Source organism: Muscardinus avellanarius, assembly GCF_963383645.1.
Source record: "Muscardinus avellanarius genome assembly, chromosome: 2".
NCBI lineage: Eukaryota > Metazoa > Chordata > Mammalia > Rodentia > Gliridae > Muscardinus > Muscardinus avellanarius.
In genome coordinates this window covers 64,341,291-64,358,929 of record NC_137787.1, presented here as the reverse complement: position 1 = coordinate 64,358,929, position 17,639 = coordinate 64,341,291, and the positions used below count along the sequence as shown (strand labels likewise).

The following is a 17,639-nucleotide window of genomic DNA, read 5'->3' as shown; positions in this document are numbered from 1 at the left end:
ATAAAAGAGGTTTATATGAAATCTCTAATATAAGTCTACAATCTTTTATCTGAAACCTTTGGGACCATCTATGTGTTAGAAAAGCAGTAAAGTATATGTACTGTATATTAACACTCTAGCAAGCATCTTGGGCGTTAATATTTTGGTAGCAAAAAGATATGAACATAACACTGGGCACATGGCCCATGCCTGTAATACCAGTACTTGAGAGGCTGAGACAGGAAGATTGCAAGTTTCAGGCCAGCATGTGATAATGTTTCATAATAAAAAAAAGGGCTGGGGATGTAGCTCAGTGATAGAATGCCCCTGGGTTCAATACCCAGTATCTCTCACACACACACACACACACACACACACACACACACACACACACACACAAAATATGCACAAACACACACTATATTGATATTAATAAGATAAATAATGATTAGAAATAGATTTACCTCTCATCATCTCAGAAAGTTTACCACCAAATGACTTACAGATTTTAGAGTTGGTGACAGTTTTGAAATTGTGGATACATAATAACTTATTCTTTCAATTTCAGAGAAAATTTGGTTTTTTTGTGTGTGTGGTGTTGGGTGTTGAAGTCTGGGACATTCTACCTCTGAACTACATCCCAGCCTTACTTTATTTTTTCATTTGAAACAAGATCTCACTAAGTTGTTGAGAGCCTCGCTAAATTGCTGAGGCTGATTTTGAACTTGTGCTTCTTCTGTTTGAGCCTCCCAAGTACTGGGATTACAGGCATGTGCCACCATGTCTGGGACTTTTTCTATTTGATTATAAGAAATCAAGTCCAGAAGCTTTATATAATCTTTCAATTTATCTTTGTTTGTTTGTGGTACTGGGGATTGAGCCCAGGGTCATTCTACCTCTGTGCTCTACCCTCAGGCCTTTTTTATTTTTTGTTTTGAAACAGGGTCTCACTAGGTTGCTGAAGCTGGCCTTGAACCTGCTGTGATCCTCTTCTCTTAGCCTCCTAAGTACTTGTGTCACCATGCCCAGCTAAATTTGTCTTTAGAATGTTAGATAAATTAATATTCATTGCAGAAACCAAGAAAATACAGGTAAGCAAAAGGTGTGTGTGGGTGGGGGCATCTTTGAAATCTCTAACTATTGCCAGTGAAGACTTTTCTAATTGTACTTGGGAGGATAAGACAGGAGAATTGCAGGACTAGCATTTTTTTTCTTCATCTGAAAATTTGGAAATTGTAGTTTTAGTTATGCCATTGTACTTAGGAAATTCATATTGAATGATTGAAATGTTAAACATTCTAAGGATATTTTCTATAATACCTGTTATAGCTATAATTATATTCAGTTTAAGGAAAACTTTTTTTTTTCTAATTACTATAGTAGTACATCAGAGAATTTAGAAAGTACAGATAGCACATAAAGAGAAAATACACATTATTAATATTTTTGTCCAATAAATATATTCCATTTTTATAAATAAGTCTGAGTGTGTACATATACATGAAACTTTATGTCCTACTTGAAATTTGCATTTTAATTGCTAATTTTGAGATGCTTAAATTTTAAAATACAAACATGTAATTTATTGCCCTTGAATTAATTTGAACTTATTGCTGTCATAATATAGAACTGATATCTTTCTTTTCTTTTTTTTTTTTTTTTTTTTTTTTTTTTTTTTATTTTGGTGGTACTGGGGTTCCTGGAAGCCCTTCTACCTCCGGGCAACACTCCCAGACCTATTTTATATTTTTATTTGGAAACAGGGTCTCTTAAGCCAGCACGGCTGGCTTTGAACCTGCGCGATCCTCCTGTCTCCGCCCCCCAAGCGTGGGATTACAAGCGCGCACCACCACGCCTGGCTGATATCTTTCTTTTCTTAATAGAAATATAAAAATTTATTTTTAAGCCAAAGAAAGATAGAAGACAAAAATATCTCCCCCACACACAAGGAGGGAGGGGGTCCCCAAAAGAGAGTATTCCAAGACTATAATTTTTCAAAAATTATTTTTTTTCATTTTAATTTGCAAATAAGTAAAAAAAGATCATAATTTGTCAGATAATGATGGACCATAAGCATAAGATAAACTGTATTCTTTTCAGTTTGAAATTATCAAAGCAAAGCTTTTTAGCACCATCATACCTCAGCTCCTTGCCAAATTCCCCAGGAGCATAGTTGCTTCTGTAATGTCTGGCTTCAGCCGTGTCTGGGATGTAGTAAGTACTCAGTAAATATTTGGCAAAAGAATTAATTGCTATTACCTGCTCAAGAGAAAGATTTTGCCTACTTGGGATATTAATTTTCATGTTTTTACTTTGGAAGCAGCTACTAGAAAAATAGGTTGTTTTCAAGTGTCAGTGCTATAATTATTGATGACATTTGGATAAGAAAATATAATTAGTCTCAGTTCTTGGGTTTACTATGACTATCCTAATCATCAGTTGCTCTTAGGTCCAGAAATGAAGTCATTATATAGTCTCTTTTTTTTATTTTTTATTTTTTCAGATCTGGGGACAGAACCCAGGGGCATTCAACCTCCGAGCTACACCCCCTACCCTATTTTTTATAGTCTCCTTTTTATTTATTTATTTTTTGTGGTACTGAGCGTGGAACCCAGGGGCCTTCTATCTCTGGGTTACCCTCCCAGACCTGTTTTCTATTTTATTTGGAAACAGGGTCTCACTAAGTTGCTGAGAGCCTCACTCAGTAGCTGAGGCTGGCTTTGAGCCTGTGCGATCCTCCTGTCTCACCTCCCAAGTACTGGGATTGCAAGTGTGCGCCGCCATGTCCAGCATATTCTCCTTTATAGCTTTCTTGAATTCCATGCATATATCATTACATAGATAGTAACAGGCACTGTTATTTGGTGTTCTCTTTCCCTCTGAATATGAAGAACAAAGCTGAATTTATCAGCATTCCTTAAATATATTATTTGAGCTATTTGTAACTGTATTCCTAACTTCATGTTTAAAATGAAAATTTTTATCAGCAGAGTACTCACTTCATATCAGACATAGTGTGAAACATCTTATCCCTAATTCTCTCACCAAAATCTGAAAGTTAAGTTGGATACCTAACACACAAAGAAGCTGAAATGGAAAGAGGTAATTTATCAGTGCTCACTTACTGGTGGCTGTGATTCTAAACCAAGTCTCACTGATTCTAAGCTGTTCTTTCTCTTCATGCTGCCATGAAACACTGACTTTCATACCTTTATGATAATAAACTACAATAAGGAGTTCAAGTTATATTATAATCCAGTACGTACAGCTACATACAGATGTATAACTGAAGCAAAAGTTTTACGAAACAATACCCTCCCTTCCCTTCTTTATTTCATTTTTTTAAAATGTTTGCACTGGGCTTGGTGGTGTATACCTGTAATCCCAGTCCTTGGAAGGCTAAGACAGGAAGATTGCCAAGTTTGAGACTAGCCTCAATAAACTTAGACTCTTAGCAACTTAGTGAGATCTTGCTTCAAAATAGAAAATAATTTTTAAAAGGGCTGGAAGTGTAGTCCAGAGGTAGAATGGCCTTAGGTTCAATCCCCAGTGTCCCCCTACCTCCAAAAAATGTTGACCAGGACACACTAAATTTGGTTAGCTAATTTATTAGTGTATCTATGGCAAGAAAATATTTTTAGTGATAGTCTCGGAATAATGATTAGGCAGTTTTGATCTTCACTAGTGCTAACTAGACTTATTTTATAGAAAAGATGGGTGGGACTGAACCCCCTTTCTTTTCATGAAGTGCTGAGTTTGGTCCCCAGTGCCTCAACATTTTTTTTAAATTAATTCTGTAATAAATTGAGAAAGGTTTAAGACATCACAATTGAAATATAACAGATAGTGAATTTAGGTAGGCAGGATAATCAGTGCAGAAGTAGTGAGTTACCAAATTGAAAGTGGAAATTGGTCTTAGCTCTTACCTATCTTCTTAAATGGCCAAACCTATTCTTTTAAGTCAGTTTTCATTCTGCCTTGTTATTCTTTTTCCCCCTTCTAGCCATCTTCTTGCTTTCAAGTTTACTCTAAAGTTGGTAGTACAGTTTCTGAACTGAGGTGCTTTGCTGTCTTAAAGCACCTACTGTGAATGAAATTGGCTAGGACCATGTGACCTCAGTCAATTTCCTTCTCCACAGGTAAACAGCTTCTGGCAAGAGTGGTGCCCACAAATATACTCCTGGAAGTTACTTTCTTCCCTTTAGGAAGTTTTAACTCTTTAGAAAATGGCTGTTTTTTTCTTTTCTTATCTACTTCAGTATGGATTTTTGTTGTTATTTTTAGGAAAAAATGATTTTTTTCCAGTACTGGGGATTGAGCCCAAGGGTATTCTACCTCCAGGTTATACCCCAAGTCTTTCACTTTTTACTTTCAAGCAGGGTCTTGCTAAGTTTCTGAGGATCTTGCTAAATTGCTGAGGCTATCCTCCAACCTTCAATCCTCCTGTATCAGCCTCCCAAGTACTGGGATTACTGGTGTGTGCCACCATAGCTAATTGGGGGGGGGGGGTTTAAAGGTGAAAGAAATCCTAAAGGTTAATCTTGTTCAGTTTATTTACTCCTGTGGAAACCGAAGCCCTGGGAAGTTAATTGATGAACCTAAGTCCAAAGTGAGAGAAAATATCAGGGCTACAACCAGAACCCGAGGCTTCATTTTCAGCAAAGTGCCATTTTCCTTATTCCATCCTACTCTCTGATCTGTAAGGTGGTTTATAATTATTGTTCATTGTGGTTTGGTGACCAGATATTTTTCCTCATTATCTGCTAGTTAGCATTTATAATATATAAAAAATACTATATAAATAACTCTTGATCTTTTATTAGATGATCTTAACACCTGGAATCTACACTTTCCAAGCATACCAGATTTTTAGGCCTTGTGGTTAATAATAGTATTGCTCTTACCTAAAAGGAATTTTAATTTTTTAAAAATAAATAATATACTTAACATATTTAACCCTCAACCTGTGATAATATAAAGACAGCAAAATTTAGCATCTATTCATAGTCTTGGATCAAAAGACCTTATTAAGGATTTCTGAAACTATGGTGTCAGAAAAATGATATTTGATGAGATCACAAATAATAGAATCTATGTCAGTGATGCCGATACTGCCAAAATAAAGCCTAAATTTTTATCTTAAAAGGCTATATAGGCCGAGCGTGGTGGCGCATGCTTGTAATCCCCGCGCTTGGGAGGCTGAGACAAGAGGATCGCACAGGTTCAAAGCCAGCCTCAGCTACTGAGTGAGGCTCTCAGCAACTTAGTGAGACCCTATTTCCAAATAAAGTATAAAATAGGTCTGCGAGTATAGCCTGGAGATAGAAAATCCCCTGGGTTCCATCCCAGTACCACAAAAATAAAATAAAATAAAAGGCTATATATGCCAGGAGTGGTGGTGCACACTTGTAATCCCAGCATTCAGGAGACTGAGACTGGAGAATTGCGGTTTATGGACAGCCTCAGCTACTTAGTGAGGCCCTCTGCAACTTAGTGAGACCCTGTTTCAAAATTAAGAATAAAAAATAGGGCAGGGGTGTAGCTTAGAGGTTGAATGCCCCTCGATTCCATCCCCAGACCTGAAAAAAAAGTAAATAAATAATAATAAAAGCTATAAAAAGAGACATATATGTTTAAATAATGGTATAAACTATTATTCCTTTCTAATTTTTTAAATTAGCATTATATCTATATTCAAAATACTTTCTGAGTAAAAACTTAGCTATATATTTTCCCTTGTAAAGATTCCCCCCCTCCACGCTGGTGATTGAACACAGGGGCATTCTATTTTTTTTTTTAAACAGGGTCTCACTAAGTTGTGAAAGGCCTCACTACATAGGTGAGGCTGGCTACAAACCTATAATCCTCTTGTTTCAGCCTCTAGGATTACAAGTGTGCACCACACCCAGCCAGAATTATTAAGGAAATTAAACATTACCTTATTTCTTACTCTAGATATAAGATATATTTTATTTTATTTTTTAGTGGTACTGGGGTTCCTGGAAGCCCTTCCACCTCAGGGCTATACTCCCAGACCTATTTTATATTTTTATTTGGAAACAGGGTCTCTTAAACCAGCGCAGCTGGCTTCGAATCTGGGCAATCCTCCTGTCTCCGCCTCCCAAGCACGGGGATTACAAGCGGGCACCACCATGTCCAGCACATAAGATATGTTTTAAAAAAACATTTCAGCCAGGCGTGGTGGCGCACGCTTGTAATCCCCGCGCTTGGGAGGCGGAGACAGGAGGATCGCGCTGGCTTAGGAGACCCTGTTTCCAAAATGAAAATGTAAAAATAGGTCTGGGAGTGTAGCCCAGAGGTAGAAGGGCTTCCAGGAACCCCAGTACCACCAAAAAAAAAAAAAAAAAAAAAAATTTCATAGATGGATTAAAGCTGTGTTTCAATGAAGTGTATTAATTATGCAAAATATACATTTGATTGTATTGTATAAGAAAACGAAATTATGGACAAATGGATTGATATGGAATGATTGAAAATTATGTTCATTCAGAAGAAAGATTATTTTGAAAATATTAAAGGAAAATCATTCCTCTTACCGATATTTTTAATAATGATTGATTTTCCTCATGTTCTTAGATGTTTGTGAAGTTATTTATAAGTTGAATTTTTCAAGTTGAGGTTTTTAATCATTTTTATAAGCAAAAAAGTTCCTGATTTGTAGAACTCATTAGCAAATTCCTTTGTGCCATGAATAATCAAATAATCAGACTATTTTGTAAGTTAATTATTGTTCATAGGATATTATCTTGTGTTGGAGGGGGATTCTGGGGATTGAACTCAAAGATATTCTACCCAAACTATACCCCCAATCCTATTATAGTCTTTTTTTTTATTTACTTATTTGTTTGTTTTTGTGGTACTTGGGATGGAACCCTTCTACTTCAGGGCTACACTTTTAGACCTATTTTATATTTCATTTGGAAACAGGGTCTCTTAAGCCAGTGAGGCTGGCGGCATCATGCCTGGCAACCCTGTATTCTTATTTTGAAACAATGTCTCACTAGGTCAATGAGAGTCTCACCACTTGCTGAGGCTGTCCTAGAACCTGCAATCCTCCTGTCTCAGCCTCCCAAGTACTGAGATTACAAGCATGCACCACCAAGCGTGGCTATAGGATATTATTTTAAAAGCATATGTCACTATAGTAAGGCTACATAATGAATTGATAGCTAGCAAATATATTTCCTAAACAACAATGCCCTGATGATGGAATTTGTTTTTCACTTCATACCAAGATTCAGAAGTGATAGATTCATTTGTAAGAATTTAATATCTTGCATATTAACTTTTATTTATTTACTTTGTGTATGTATGGAACTGGAGATGAAACCCAGGGCCATTCTACCTCCAAACCATATCCCCAGCCCTATTTGTTATTCTTAATTTTGAAACAGGTTCTCACCAAGTTGCAGAGGAACTCACTAAGCAGCCAAGGCTGGCTGTGAAGCTGTGATCCTCCTGTCTCAGCCTCCCAAGTACTGGGATTTTACAAGCATGTACCATCATGCTTGGCTGCATATTTAACTTTTAAATGTGTTATATTTTAAAATATCTCAAATTATACTTTTTGGCTTATTCTTACCTTAAGCATAGTATTTAGGTGAGAAAACTTGTCCTGAAGATTCCTTCTTTCAGTTTAACAAAAGACACCCATTTCACAGATTATTTAACTTTGATTAATTTACCACATTGTAACAGATTATTCCAACAACTGGAATTTCACTTGGTATTATTTCTAGGTTCAGCTTAATTTATAGAACAACTTTCTTTCCATCTCACCAAAATACATCACAATTTTGATGTTAACTCAGAGTAAAAATCCAGTGGTTCATTAAGCCTAGTTTTAGCATTCACTGACAAGAGATTTGTCATTTCAAAAGTAACTGCTACTTTTCTGCGATCTTTACTGCTCAGTTTGTAACCTTAGATTTCCTGTCAGAGAAAGCATGGAGTTAACCACTTAGCATATCATAATGAATATTCATCAGTAAATTGATGTGGCATGGCAGTCCCATTTTTCAGTCTTCCTGCTCTGTTACAGTCTTTTCCAGTTTAAAATATATTATAGCTTATCATGTAATAGGGTATAGCTTAGGAAATCTTTGGAATTATAATATATTTTAGGCCATATCAATTGTCCTTTAGTAGCTTTTGTATTCAATTATAGTAAGAAAAATATACTTGGTTCAGAGGAATATTTCTTATGTTAAACCTTTGTTAAATATTTGATATATATATATATATAACTAATTGCTTAAGATAACTTTATGACAGATATTAACATTTTGCAGTCTTAAAAGCATTATATAATTTGTTTTTATGTTTATGGAAAATTATATAACTTAATCATTTTATGAAACTTAGGTTTAGGTACCAATTTTAGTTTTAAATCTATATAGAAAGGGAAGTATATGTATATTGGTTCTAAAGAAAAATTCTGAGAACATGTATTTAAGTAGTTGACATTCAGCTGGGCGTGGTGGCGCACGCTTGTAATCCCAGCATTTGGGAGGCTGAGACCAGAGGATCGCAGTTCATGGACAGCCTCAGCTACTTAGTAAGGTCCTCTGCAACTCAGTGAAACCCAGTTTCAAAATAAAGAATAAAAAATAGGACAGGGGGTGTAGCTTGGATGTCAAATGCCCCTGGGTTCCATCCCCAGACCCGCAAAAAATAAATAAATAAGTAGTTGACATTCAACTACAGCTAAAATAATTTATATGGACACATACACATGGCAGATACAGATCACTGACTGACATACTTCATCTACATTTTAAATTTTAAAAGAGTATAAGTGAGATTTTCTCTGTTAAATATGTAGATTATGAGGTCACTTAGCAGTAAAGTAGTGACCATATGCCTTACGACAGCAGTTTGACACCTGTCATTGGAAATGGTACTTAGAAGCCGTATAATACAACAAAGTTAAGGGAGGAGAATAAGATGTGGGTAAGAGGCTGTAATTTATAATTCACGGTGCTCAAGAATGACCTGTCCAGGGCAACTGGAAGTCTCCAGCCTTTATTTTAAGAGTCATATGTAGTTCATCCTACTGGTTAACAAAATTGATTAGGAAAGTTGATGGTATTAGGAAAAAATGTATATAGAATGTATATTTTTTTCAAACTAAATTTTTAATTTAAGCAAATGGCCTTTTATTCTAAAAGTCAGCTTTTTATGTAATTAAATTACTCTATTACATTATACCTACAGATGACATTATGGCAGAATTTTATCCTGTTTGAGCAGTATAGAATTGCCACCAGTTATACTGCTTTCAGATTAATAATCCATCATATATAAGAATTCATCTAAAAAGGAGTAGTGTCTTTCTGTTTCTCTATGTGATTATTTTGCCCAAAAAAGCTTTCATTTTTTTAAGTAGCACAAAAGCTGTAATTGGCATGCTTTGTAAGGAAGTGTCAATGTGCAAGAGAGTGGCGATCACGAAGAATTCTTTTACGTGTTCTTTCCCCTTTGCACCACCGCCTCCTCAGCAGGGTCACTGAGATCACTAGCTTTTCTTGAAATGGCCATTTTCACTGGCAGGTGCATTATACCCTGTATTTTCAGATTGTTTTTCCATTCTGAATGTTTGGCAGGTTGATTGCTCTGGCTGCATTGACGGAGAAAGGGCTGACAAATGCGGTTGGGCTGGCTGAAAAGACAGTGATTACTGTTTTCCTTTGTGGCTGATTGAGGCCCTTGAAAGGAAAAATTTTAACCTTCACCATTTGGTTCAAAAGTATGAGCATATATTGAAATCACTCGTGCCATTTATCCTAGTTCTGTAAACTTGTCAGAACGTAAAAATCGCTCAATTTCAAGTAATGCAGGATTGGCACACGTCATTATCATTTTGATTAAGTTGGAGGTTGTATCATCGTGCATTATACGGTGTCGTTTGAAGCTTTCTTTCCACAGGTACAGTTATATTTTTGTTGCTTATACTATAGCGTTAGGAAGATTTTCATAGCTCTAAACCCAACACTATGTGTGTGGTTTGGCAGCTGGTGTGGCCTACAAGCTGCATTTGTTTGCAGGGCAGAGGCTTGTCTGTAGGCCCCCTGGAGTGCGGGTAATTGCACAGGCTCACCATTGGGGAGAGACACAGGATTGGAAGCAGTGGAGCGGAAGAGTGCTATGCCATCCCATTGCCACCTTGCAGCAGAAAGACACAATCCCAGCAGTGCCATCTGGTTGTTGCTATCTAGTCAGCTGGCCTAGCTGCTGGGACCATGGCTTAGCAGCTGGTTCTCATCCTTGACCATTCTTTTGTGTATATCCTATGTATGTGTGTTTTAGATAATTTTGTACATGGGTCAAGAAAAAGACTATAACAAGTAAAGTCCCCTAGTGAATAGGCTCTCGTTACTTGAGAGACTTTTTGCTGCAGATGCCTGCTGCCATTACCTTATAGACAAATAACACGTGCTTACGCAATAAAAATAATCATTTTCCTCATAAAAACCTGAGTTTATAGCAAAAGACAAGCTAGGCAAGGTTATATGTCCTATAACATTTTTAAGTAAATGATTTTTTAAGTTACTTCTTGGTTTGAGAGTATAAGAGATTTGGTAATTTGAAGTCTTATAAACATTGCATATCAATATATTTTTATTAAAATTAAAGCAAACATTATTTTAAGTGCTTATTGCCACATCATACGACGACAGATAATGAGACTTGCATTTAAAATGACAGAATAGAAAATGTGGTCTCATAGCTATTATCTTAAAATCTGCCTCTCAAATAGCAACCTGAGAGTTAATGTAAGCCGTCTTTATGCCATACGAAGACCCATTAGACACTGATGGTTTCAGATCACAAGTAAGCAGTCGGCTCTGTGGGCTATTTGAGACATTTGATTTTCTTCATTCTACAGCATTAATGTGTCAGCATGCTATATAAAACTATGCAGGAGTTGCATGTTGTTCTGTCTGGAATGATAAATGCTTGCAAGCTTTTAGAGACTTCTTGAGGAATTCATCCTACTTGCTTATGTCTTATTTCCGCTTACATAGCTACAGAATTTAGCATGACTGTTGATGAGGTGCCACATAGGTATTTATGAAAACTAAGATGCTCCACCTAATTTTTTCTTTAATATTGTGTTGATAAATTCATTTATCCTTGTTCTTTTCCAGCATAGTGGTTTACTTTTTCTAGGGAATTGTAATACCTTCTGAAATATACCTCATAAGTTGTCAGCTATTTTCATAAAAATAATTTTTGTTTTTTCAGATGAAGAGGAAGAAGATGATGTAGTGACTCCTAAGCCACCTATTGAACCTGAAGAAGAGAAAACTTTAAAAAAAGATGAAGAAAATGATAATAAAGGTATTGTAAAGACTAATTTTAAAATTTTGTGTTGATTCCTCTTATGATTTTTTTTTTCCAGTACTGGGGATGGAACTCAGGGGCATTCTACCTCTGAGCAATACCCCCAGCCCTGTTTTTTATTCTTTATTTTGAAACGGGTCTTGCTAACTTGTAGAGAACCTCGCTAAATAACTGAGGCTGGCTGAGAACCGCGATCCTCCTATCTTGGCCTTCCAAATGTTGGGATTACAAGCATGCACCACCATGCCTGACATAATTTATTATTTATGTATTAAAATAGAAAAAATGTTCTAAGTCAAAGAGATGAATATGGATTAACAAAAAGAAAAGAAGAATGTGTGGCATTCTATATGCCTATGATAGTGAGTTGACATGATTTGACTGGCAGGTCATACTTCGAAAAATAATTTGTTTTCCAGCTCCACCTCATGAACTGACTGAAGAAGAAAAGCAACAAATCTTGCATTCAGAGGAATTTTTAAGTTTCTTTGACCATTCCACAAGAATTGTAGAAAGAGCTCTCTCTGAGCAGATTAACATCTTCTTTGACTACAGTGGGAGAGATTTGGAAGACAAAGAAGGGTAATGCTTAATTGCTAACATTACAACTTCAGCAACGCTAATTTTTTTTAGATTACAAGTAATATAAATTATAACACAGCCTTTGTTTGAATTTTTTTCTGTAGAGAGATTCAAGCAGGTGCTAAATTGTCATTAAATCGACAATTTTTTGATGAACGTTGGTCAAAGCATCGAGTTGTTAGTTGTTTGGATTGGTCATCTCAGGTAAAAGCGAACACAATTGGTTTCTATGAACTCATTTTTAAATTATAATTAGTATGTAGTTTTGTTTTCATTACATGAGCCTTGTGTAATCAAATTATTATATATCGTTTAAAATTAATGGATGATGGCTTTCATGTTGCCATATTCATTTTGTCTTAGTACTTTGGAAGAAAGAATTGAAAACATTATTTATATTTGAAATTCAGGGCTTTATTTAAGCCAATTGTGTTTTATTAATTTTATGTACTCCAAAATACTCTGTATAAAATGTGAAGACATATTTTAATTAGATGTTTTATCATCAAAACATTTTAAATAATTAACTGGATGAATTTGGTATTATACTGATAACCCAGTGAGCATAACTCTAGAGATCTCAGCTTTCTTAATGAAGTGTTAAGTACTTGTATTTTCAGAATAATCTGGTAAAGACAGTTACATAATAGAAACATAAAAATAGTTCTTATTATGCATAAGCTTTCTTTTCCACTTGGTTCTTACGAACAGTATCCAGAACTACTCGTGGCTTCCTATAATAACAATGAAGATGCTCCTCATGAACCTGATGGTGTGGCCCTTGTTTGGAATATGAAATACAAAAAAACTACCCCAGAGTATGTGTTCCACTGCCAGGTAAGAAGGTTTTTTAAAAGTCTTCCCCAAATTTAAGATTTGTTAAATTAATGTAAACAAATGCCATTTTTCTTTTCTTGTCAACTTAATTATTTCATTGGATTAGCATTTACTAAATCACTCTATATTTGTGAACAGATGTTAACAGCAAACTGAAGACTTCTCAGTTTAACATAATCTGCCCTTTATAACTTTTCTGATGTCGCTTAATTTTAATGTTTAATTACACCAAAAGTCCTTTGCAATTGTGATTTTCTGTTACTGTGGTTGATCATATATAAGCAATCTTTTTTAAAATGCCTTCTCTACATGGAGTTTCTCAGAAACTTATCTACTGAATATACAATTAGATGGTTGGCCCACTGAATTACTTATGCATAGCCTGAGGAGTTGGAACTAGATAGTTTTAAGTAGAAACATATGACTAAATTAGAAAACAGAGGCAGATTTTAAAAGTTGGTTTAGTAGTTAGAATTTACAAGTTTTTTTCTGGTTGCATTAGTTAAAATATTTTAATAACATCATAATCCTAAATTAACACTTAGATCAAAACTATATATACTCTGTCAGATTGTGGTCAGAAGTCTAATCCTGTAATCAAAGGAAATAATTTTTTGTGTTCTTTGATAAATTACTTAAGAACATTTGTGTTAACACTCATTATATTTGACTTTTAAATAAAAATATTCTAAAAGTTTTATTAAATTTGTTTTTATAACCTCTAGTATTTTATAAAGAGGGAAATGTTTTGAATAATTTATTGACAACTTGTCAGACTTTTTTCATTTAATTGTGAACTATAAAAATTCCACTTATTTGCAGTCAGCTGTGATGTCTGCTACATTTGCAAAATTTCATCCAAATCTCGTTGTTGGAGGCACGTACTCCGGCCAGATTGTGCTTTGGGATAACCGTAGCAATAAAAGAACTCCAGTGCAAAGAACTCCACTGTCAGCTGCCGCACACACAGTAAGTAAGGTTATTTCCATTAGACTTCTGTGCTCCTTCACCATTAACTACTTAGTAGTATCTATCAGTGTCAGAGTGGTCTCAAAATGTGCTTCCTTTGATGTATGAATGCTTTACCATTTAGCAACCAAGAATAAAGGCCTTTTTTCTGTGTTTTGGAGGATCCATTTATCACAAACTCTTCTTCCAAGACAGCCTTTTGTTAATCAGTAGAATAGCAGCAAACTTCACCTTAAAAATAGCCTCAAGTTATAGATTGTTTTGATATGAAACAGAATACCTGTGATTAAGCTACAATTTTTGTTTCTTTAACAAAAAACGAATAATTTATTTAGTAAAAATAATCCCTGAAACTTTTATTCAATGTCTCTAGCATCCCGTCTATTGTGTAAATGTTGTTGGAACACAAAATGCTCACAACCTTATCAGCATCTCTACTGATGGAAAAATCTGTTCATGGAGTCTGGACATGCTTTCCCATCCACAGGTAGGTTCAACTTGGGCAACTGGAAACTTGAGGTAAAGATTGTTATTGTGTAAGCGTGTATAAACCCCAGCATGTGTTTTTCATAAACTGTATTCTAATATTAAAAAGCTTTAATATGTGTTAAATATAGTGTATTATATATGTAGTTTATTTTGAAACATACTTGATTTAACTGAGGTTTATGTAAGTAATAAAAAGAATGACTTACAAACCAGTAAAAACGAGAAATTTCTCTAGGAAAATTTAAAACTGAAAGGTTACAAAATACTTTCTTTGAATTGTTTTTGTTTTTGTTTTTCTTGTAGGATAGCATGGAGCTGGTTCATAAACAGTCAAAAGCAGTAGCTGTAACATCTATGTCCTTCCCTGTGGGCGATGTCAACAACTTTGTTGTTGGGAGTGAAGAAGGTTCTGTATATACAGCATGCCGCCATGGCAGGTAAACCTTGCCAAGAATTTGCAATTATTTAAAATTACCCCTTAACTAATCTCAGGGAAACAAATTGGCCCTTATTTAAGTAGAAAGCTGTCCTATAGATACTCATTACTTGTGACAGATTGAGGTCAATCATATAAAATGTAAAGAGTTAAGGTTTTTTTTAAAGTATTTTGGGTTTATGATATAGTCTGAATTTTGTGGGTTGTGGTGCATGTGGTTTTTGTGTTTATATACTCACAGAAGTGAGTAGTAGGGAAAAACATTCAGCAATTACAAATACAATATGTGCATACCACATACTGGCCTTCAGATTTGTAAATAAAATTCCAAGTTGTTTTCCATTTCAGTTTATTTGGACTTTCAGCTTTAGTTCAGTCCTCCTGATAATTGTACAGTAATGTCACGTACACATTTTAAATTGACTAGTATTTCTCCTGCTGTTCAATCTGTTTTGAAATTGTCTAGCTGTACCTTATCAGTTGCTTCCTTAAAAAAAAAATTGGATGTCGGGTTTCATCTCAAATACATATCACCTTTACTTCAAAGCTTGTGATATGAAAGTAGCCCAGATTGTCTCTTACATGTAGCATCCCTTTGTCTCAGTTTTACCATCTCACCCTTGTGCCTTTGCATTCTGTTGTCAACAACATGGTGTTAGTGTTACCAGGTCTGGATGGAATAAAACGATAAATTATTCTGATGTGTTATGAACGTAGAGTTAAGTTTGTTGAAATTAAATTGAGGTTAGATACATAAACCCAAAGTAAAATGTGTTTATAAGTAGTCTGCTTATAAGAGATTTTCCTAACGTTTCTACTTTTATGAAATAGCAAAGCTGGAATCAGTGAGATGTTTGAGGGACATCAAGGACCAATCACTGGCATCCATTGTCATGCAGCTGTTGGAGCAGTAGATTTCTCACATCTTTTTGTCACTTCTTCATTTGACTGGACAGTGAAACTTTGGACAACTAAGGTATCTAAGACACAGATGTGTGCTCATTTGTTCAGATTTCTGACACAAGGTGGTGCTCTAATACTACTCAGGAAACAGAAGGCTTTTAAATACCTTCAAATTGTTTATTAAACTGGATAAGAAGTTACACAGAAGCCAGTGTGGTGGCACATGCTTGTAATTCCAGTACTTGGGAGGCTGAGACAAGGAGGATCATAAGTTTGAGACCAACCTCTGCAAATTAGTGAGACCCTGTTTCAAAATAAAAAATAAAATTGGGCTGGGAGTGTAGCTCGGAGTAGAATGACCCTGAGTTCAATTCCCAGTACCACACACAAAAAAGTTACACTGAGCTTGAGTGATTTTATGGTTTTCACAAAAGTGTCTGGCAAATGTAGTAGCCGCACACATAATCAAAGACCAATCTTACTACCACTTCCAGCTTTTTATGCACAGACCTGTTTACCCTTAACTGAATTGGAGAAAAGCCCCTGGGTATCTCACATGGTACCTCATCTAGTTGTCATTGAGTCCAGCATAAAAGCCATGCATTTGTTCTTTGCCTTATTCAGAACTACAGTAGCTCACAGAGCTGATGGGAAGTAGAGAAAAGACAGAAACTGATATATATTAAGTCCTATAAGGCTGTTGATTATAAATTTGAGTCATTAAGAAAACACTCTAAGAAAGGTATGAGTACATATTTTGTTGTTATTCTACAATAAGTAATTTAAAGTTTACTTTGGTCTTAGTAAACAAGTTATTTCTAACATCTATTTATGTGATAAAGTACTTCCTGATGCTCCACTAAGTCCAGTAAATGTAATTTTGTCTTGCCCAGTTGAAAGTCTCAAGAGAAATGCAAGTAGGAAACATTATCTCCGATGATAGGCTTTGTTGTTTCATTTGGCCCCATTTTATAATTAAAGCACATTAGTTTTGTTACCTAGTTTTTCTGCAGTATCATACTGGAAGTAAAACTGCATACTCCATATTTTAAATTCCAGTTAAAACTTAAGCTTTATAGCCTGGTGTGGTGACGAACGCTTGTAATCCCAGCATTCAGGAGGCTGCGACTGAAGGATCGCAGTTCGCAGACAGCCTCAGCTACTTAGTGAGGCCCTCCGCAACTTAGTGAAACCCTGTTTCAAAATAAAGAATAAAAAATAGGGCAGGAGGTGTAGCTCGGAGGTCGAATGCCTCTGGGTTCCATCCCCAGACCCGCAAAAAAAAAAAAAGAAAGAAAAAAAAATTTTAAGCTTTATTTTTTCTCTCCAATTATCTTATCCTAAATGTTGACTTTCTGAATAATTCACCATGAGACAAAGCTTAGAGCCCTTCTTTCCTTCAGTTTATTTTAGAAAAGCTAGTGGTCTTAAAAGTTGTCCCTCACTACTATAATGAACTACTTCTTTATTGAGTGCTGGCCTCAGAAATCTGGAATGAAGTTACTGTTTACTGTTATCTTCTCATAGCACTTTTTTCAGTCTAATAGGAAATGAGTTAGAAAACTCTGCCTCTCAATGCTTTCCTTTTAAAATTGAATTTCAGGTTTGACATTAGCAGGCATAAAAATAGCACTTACCTTAAGCCTAATGAAGAAAACATCTAAAAACGTGCTTAATGTGGTATAGAGAATGTTAACAGGCACTGACCAACATTCAGTTACTCATTTTCTTCTTTAGGGGGATCAGAACCTAAATGTATTTAATAAGCCATTTGTTTCTTATTTTTGAATTTTTATTCTTTTAATGAAATTTACACAGTGGAAAAGTAGAAGGTCCTTACAACCATAAGCAAAGAACATAGCTAGCTATTAAAAACAAAACAAGATACAAAAGTAGAAATATGAAGCCGGTTATTTCTCTGTGAGCGTCAAGCAGACATCTAAGCTGCTGGATTTCTAGATGTACTTTCTTGAAACTTAGCAGTTCTGTATATAGTCACAGAAGACATTATATCTTTGTCTGGTTATTGACCAGCTTCCTTTTTTGGTAATTGAAGATAAATTTATCTGTTTGTAGA

General features: G+C 35.3%; 1 protein-coding gene across 1 annotated transcript in view; it reads left to right on the top strand.

Annotated features, from left to right (window-relative positions):
• Positions 1-17,639, top strand: part of DYNC1I2 (dynein cytoplasmic 1 intermediate chain 2) — a gene marked incomplete at its 3' end in the record, with an annotated part of 65,161 nt that overhangs the window by 28,646 nt on the left and 18,876 nt on the right. Inside the window, exons 8-15 of the mRNA XM_080690172.1 lie at positions 11,248-11,343; positions 11,766-11,928; positions 12,033-12,132; positions 12,640-12,765; positions 13,588-13,734; positions 14,108-14,221; positions 14,527-14,660; positions 15,491-15,635. Of these exons, the coding sequence (XP_080546298.1) occupies positions 11,248-11,343; positions 11,766-11,928; positions 12,033-12,132; positions 12,640-12,765; positions 13,588-13,734; positions 14,108-14,221; positions 14,527-14,660; positions 15,491-15,635 (1,025 nt within the window). The remainder of the gene's footprint in view (positions 1-11,247; positions 11,344-11,765; positions 11,929-12,032; positions 12,133-12,639; positions 12,766-13,587; positions 13,735-14,107; positions 14,222-14,526; positions 14,661-15,490; positions 15,636-17,639) is intronic.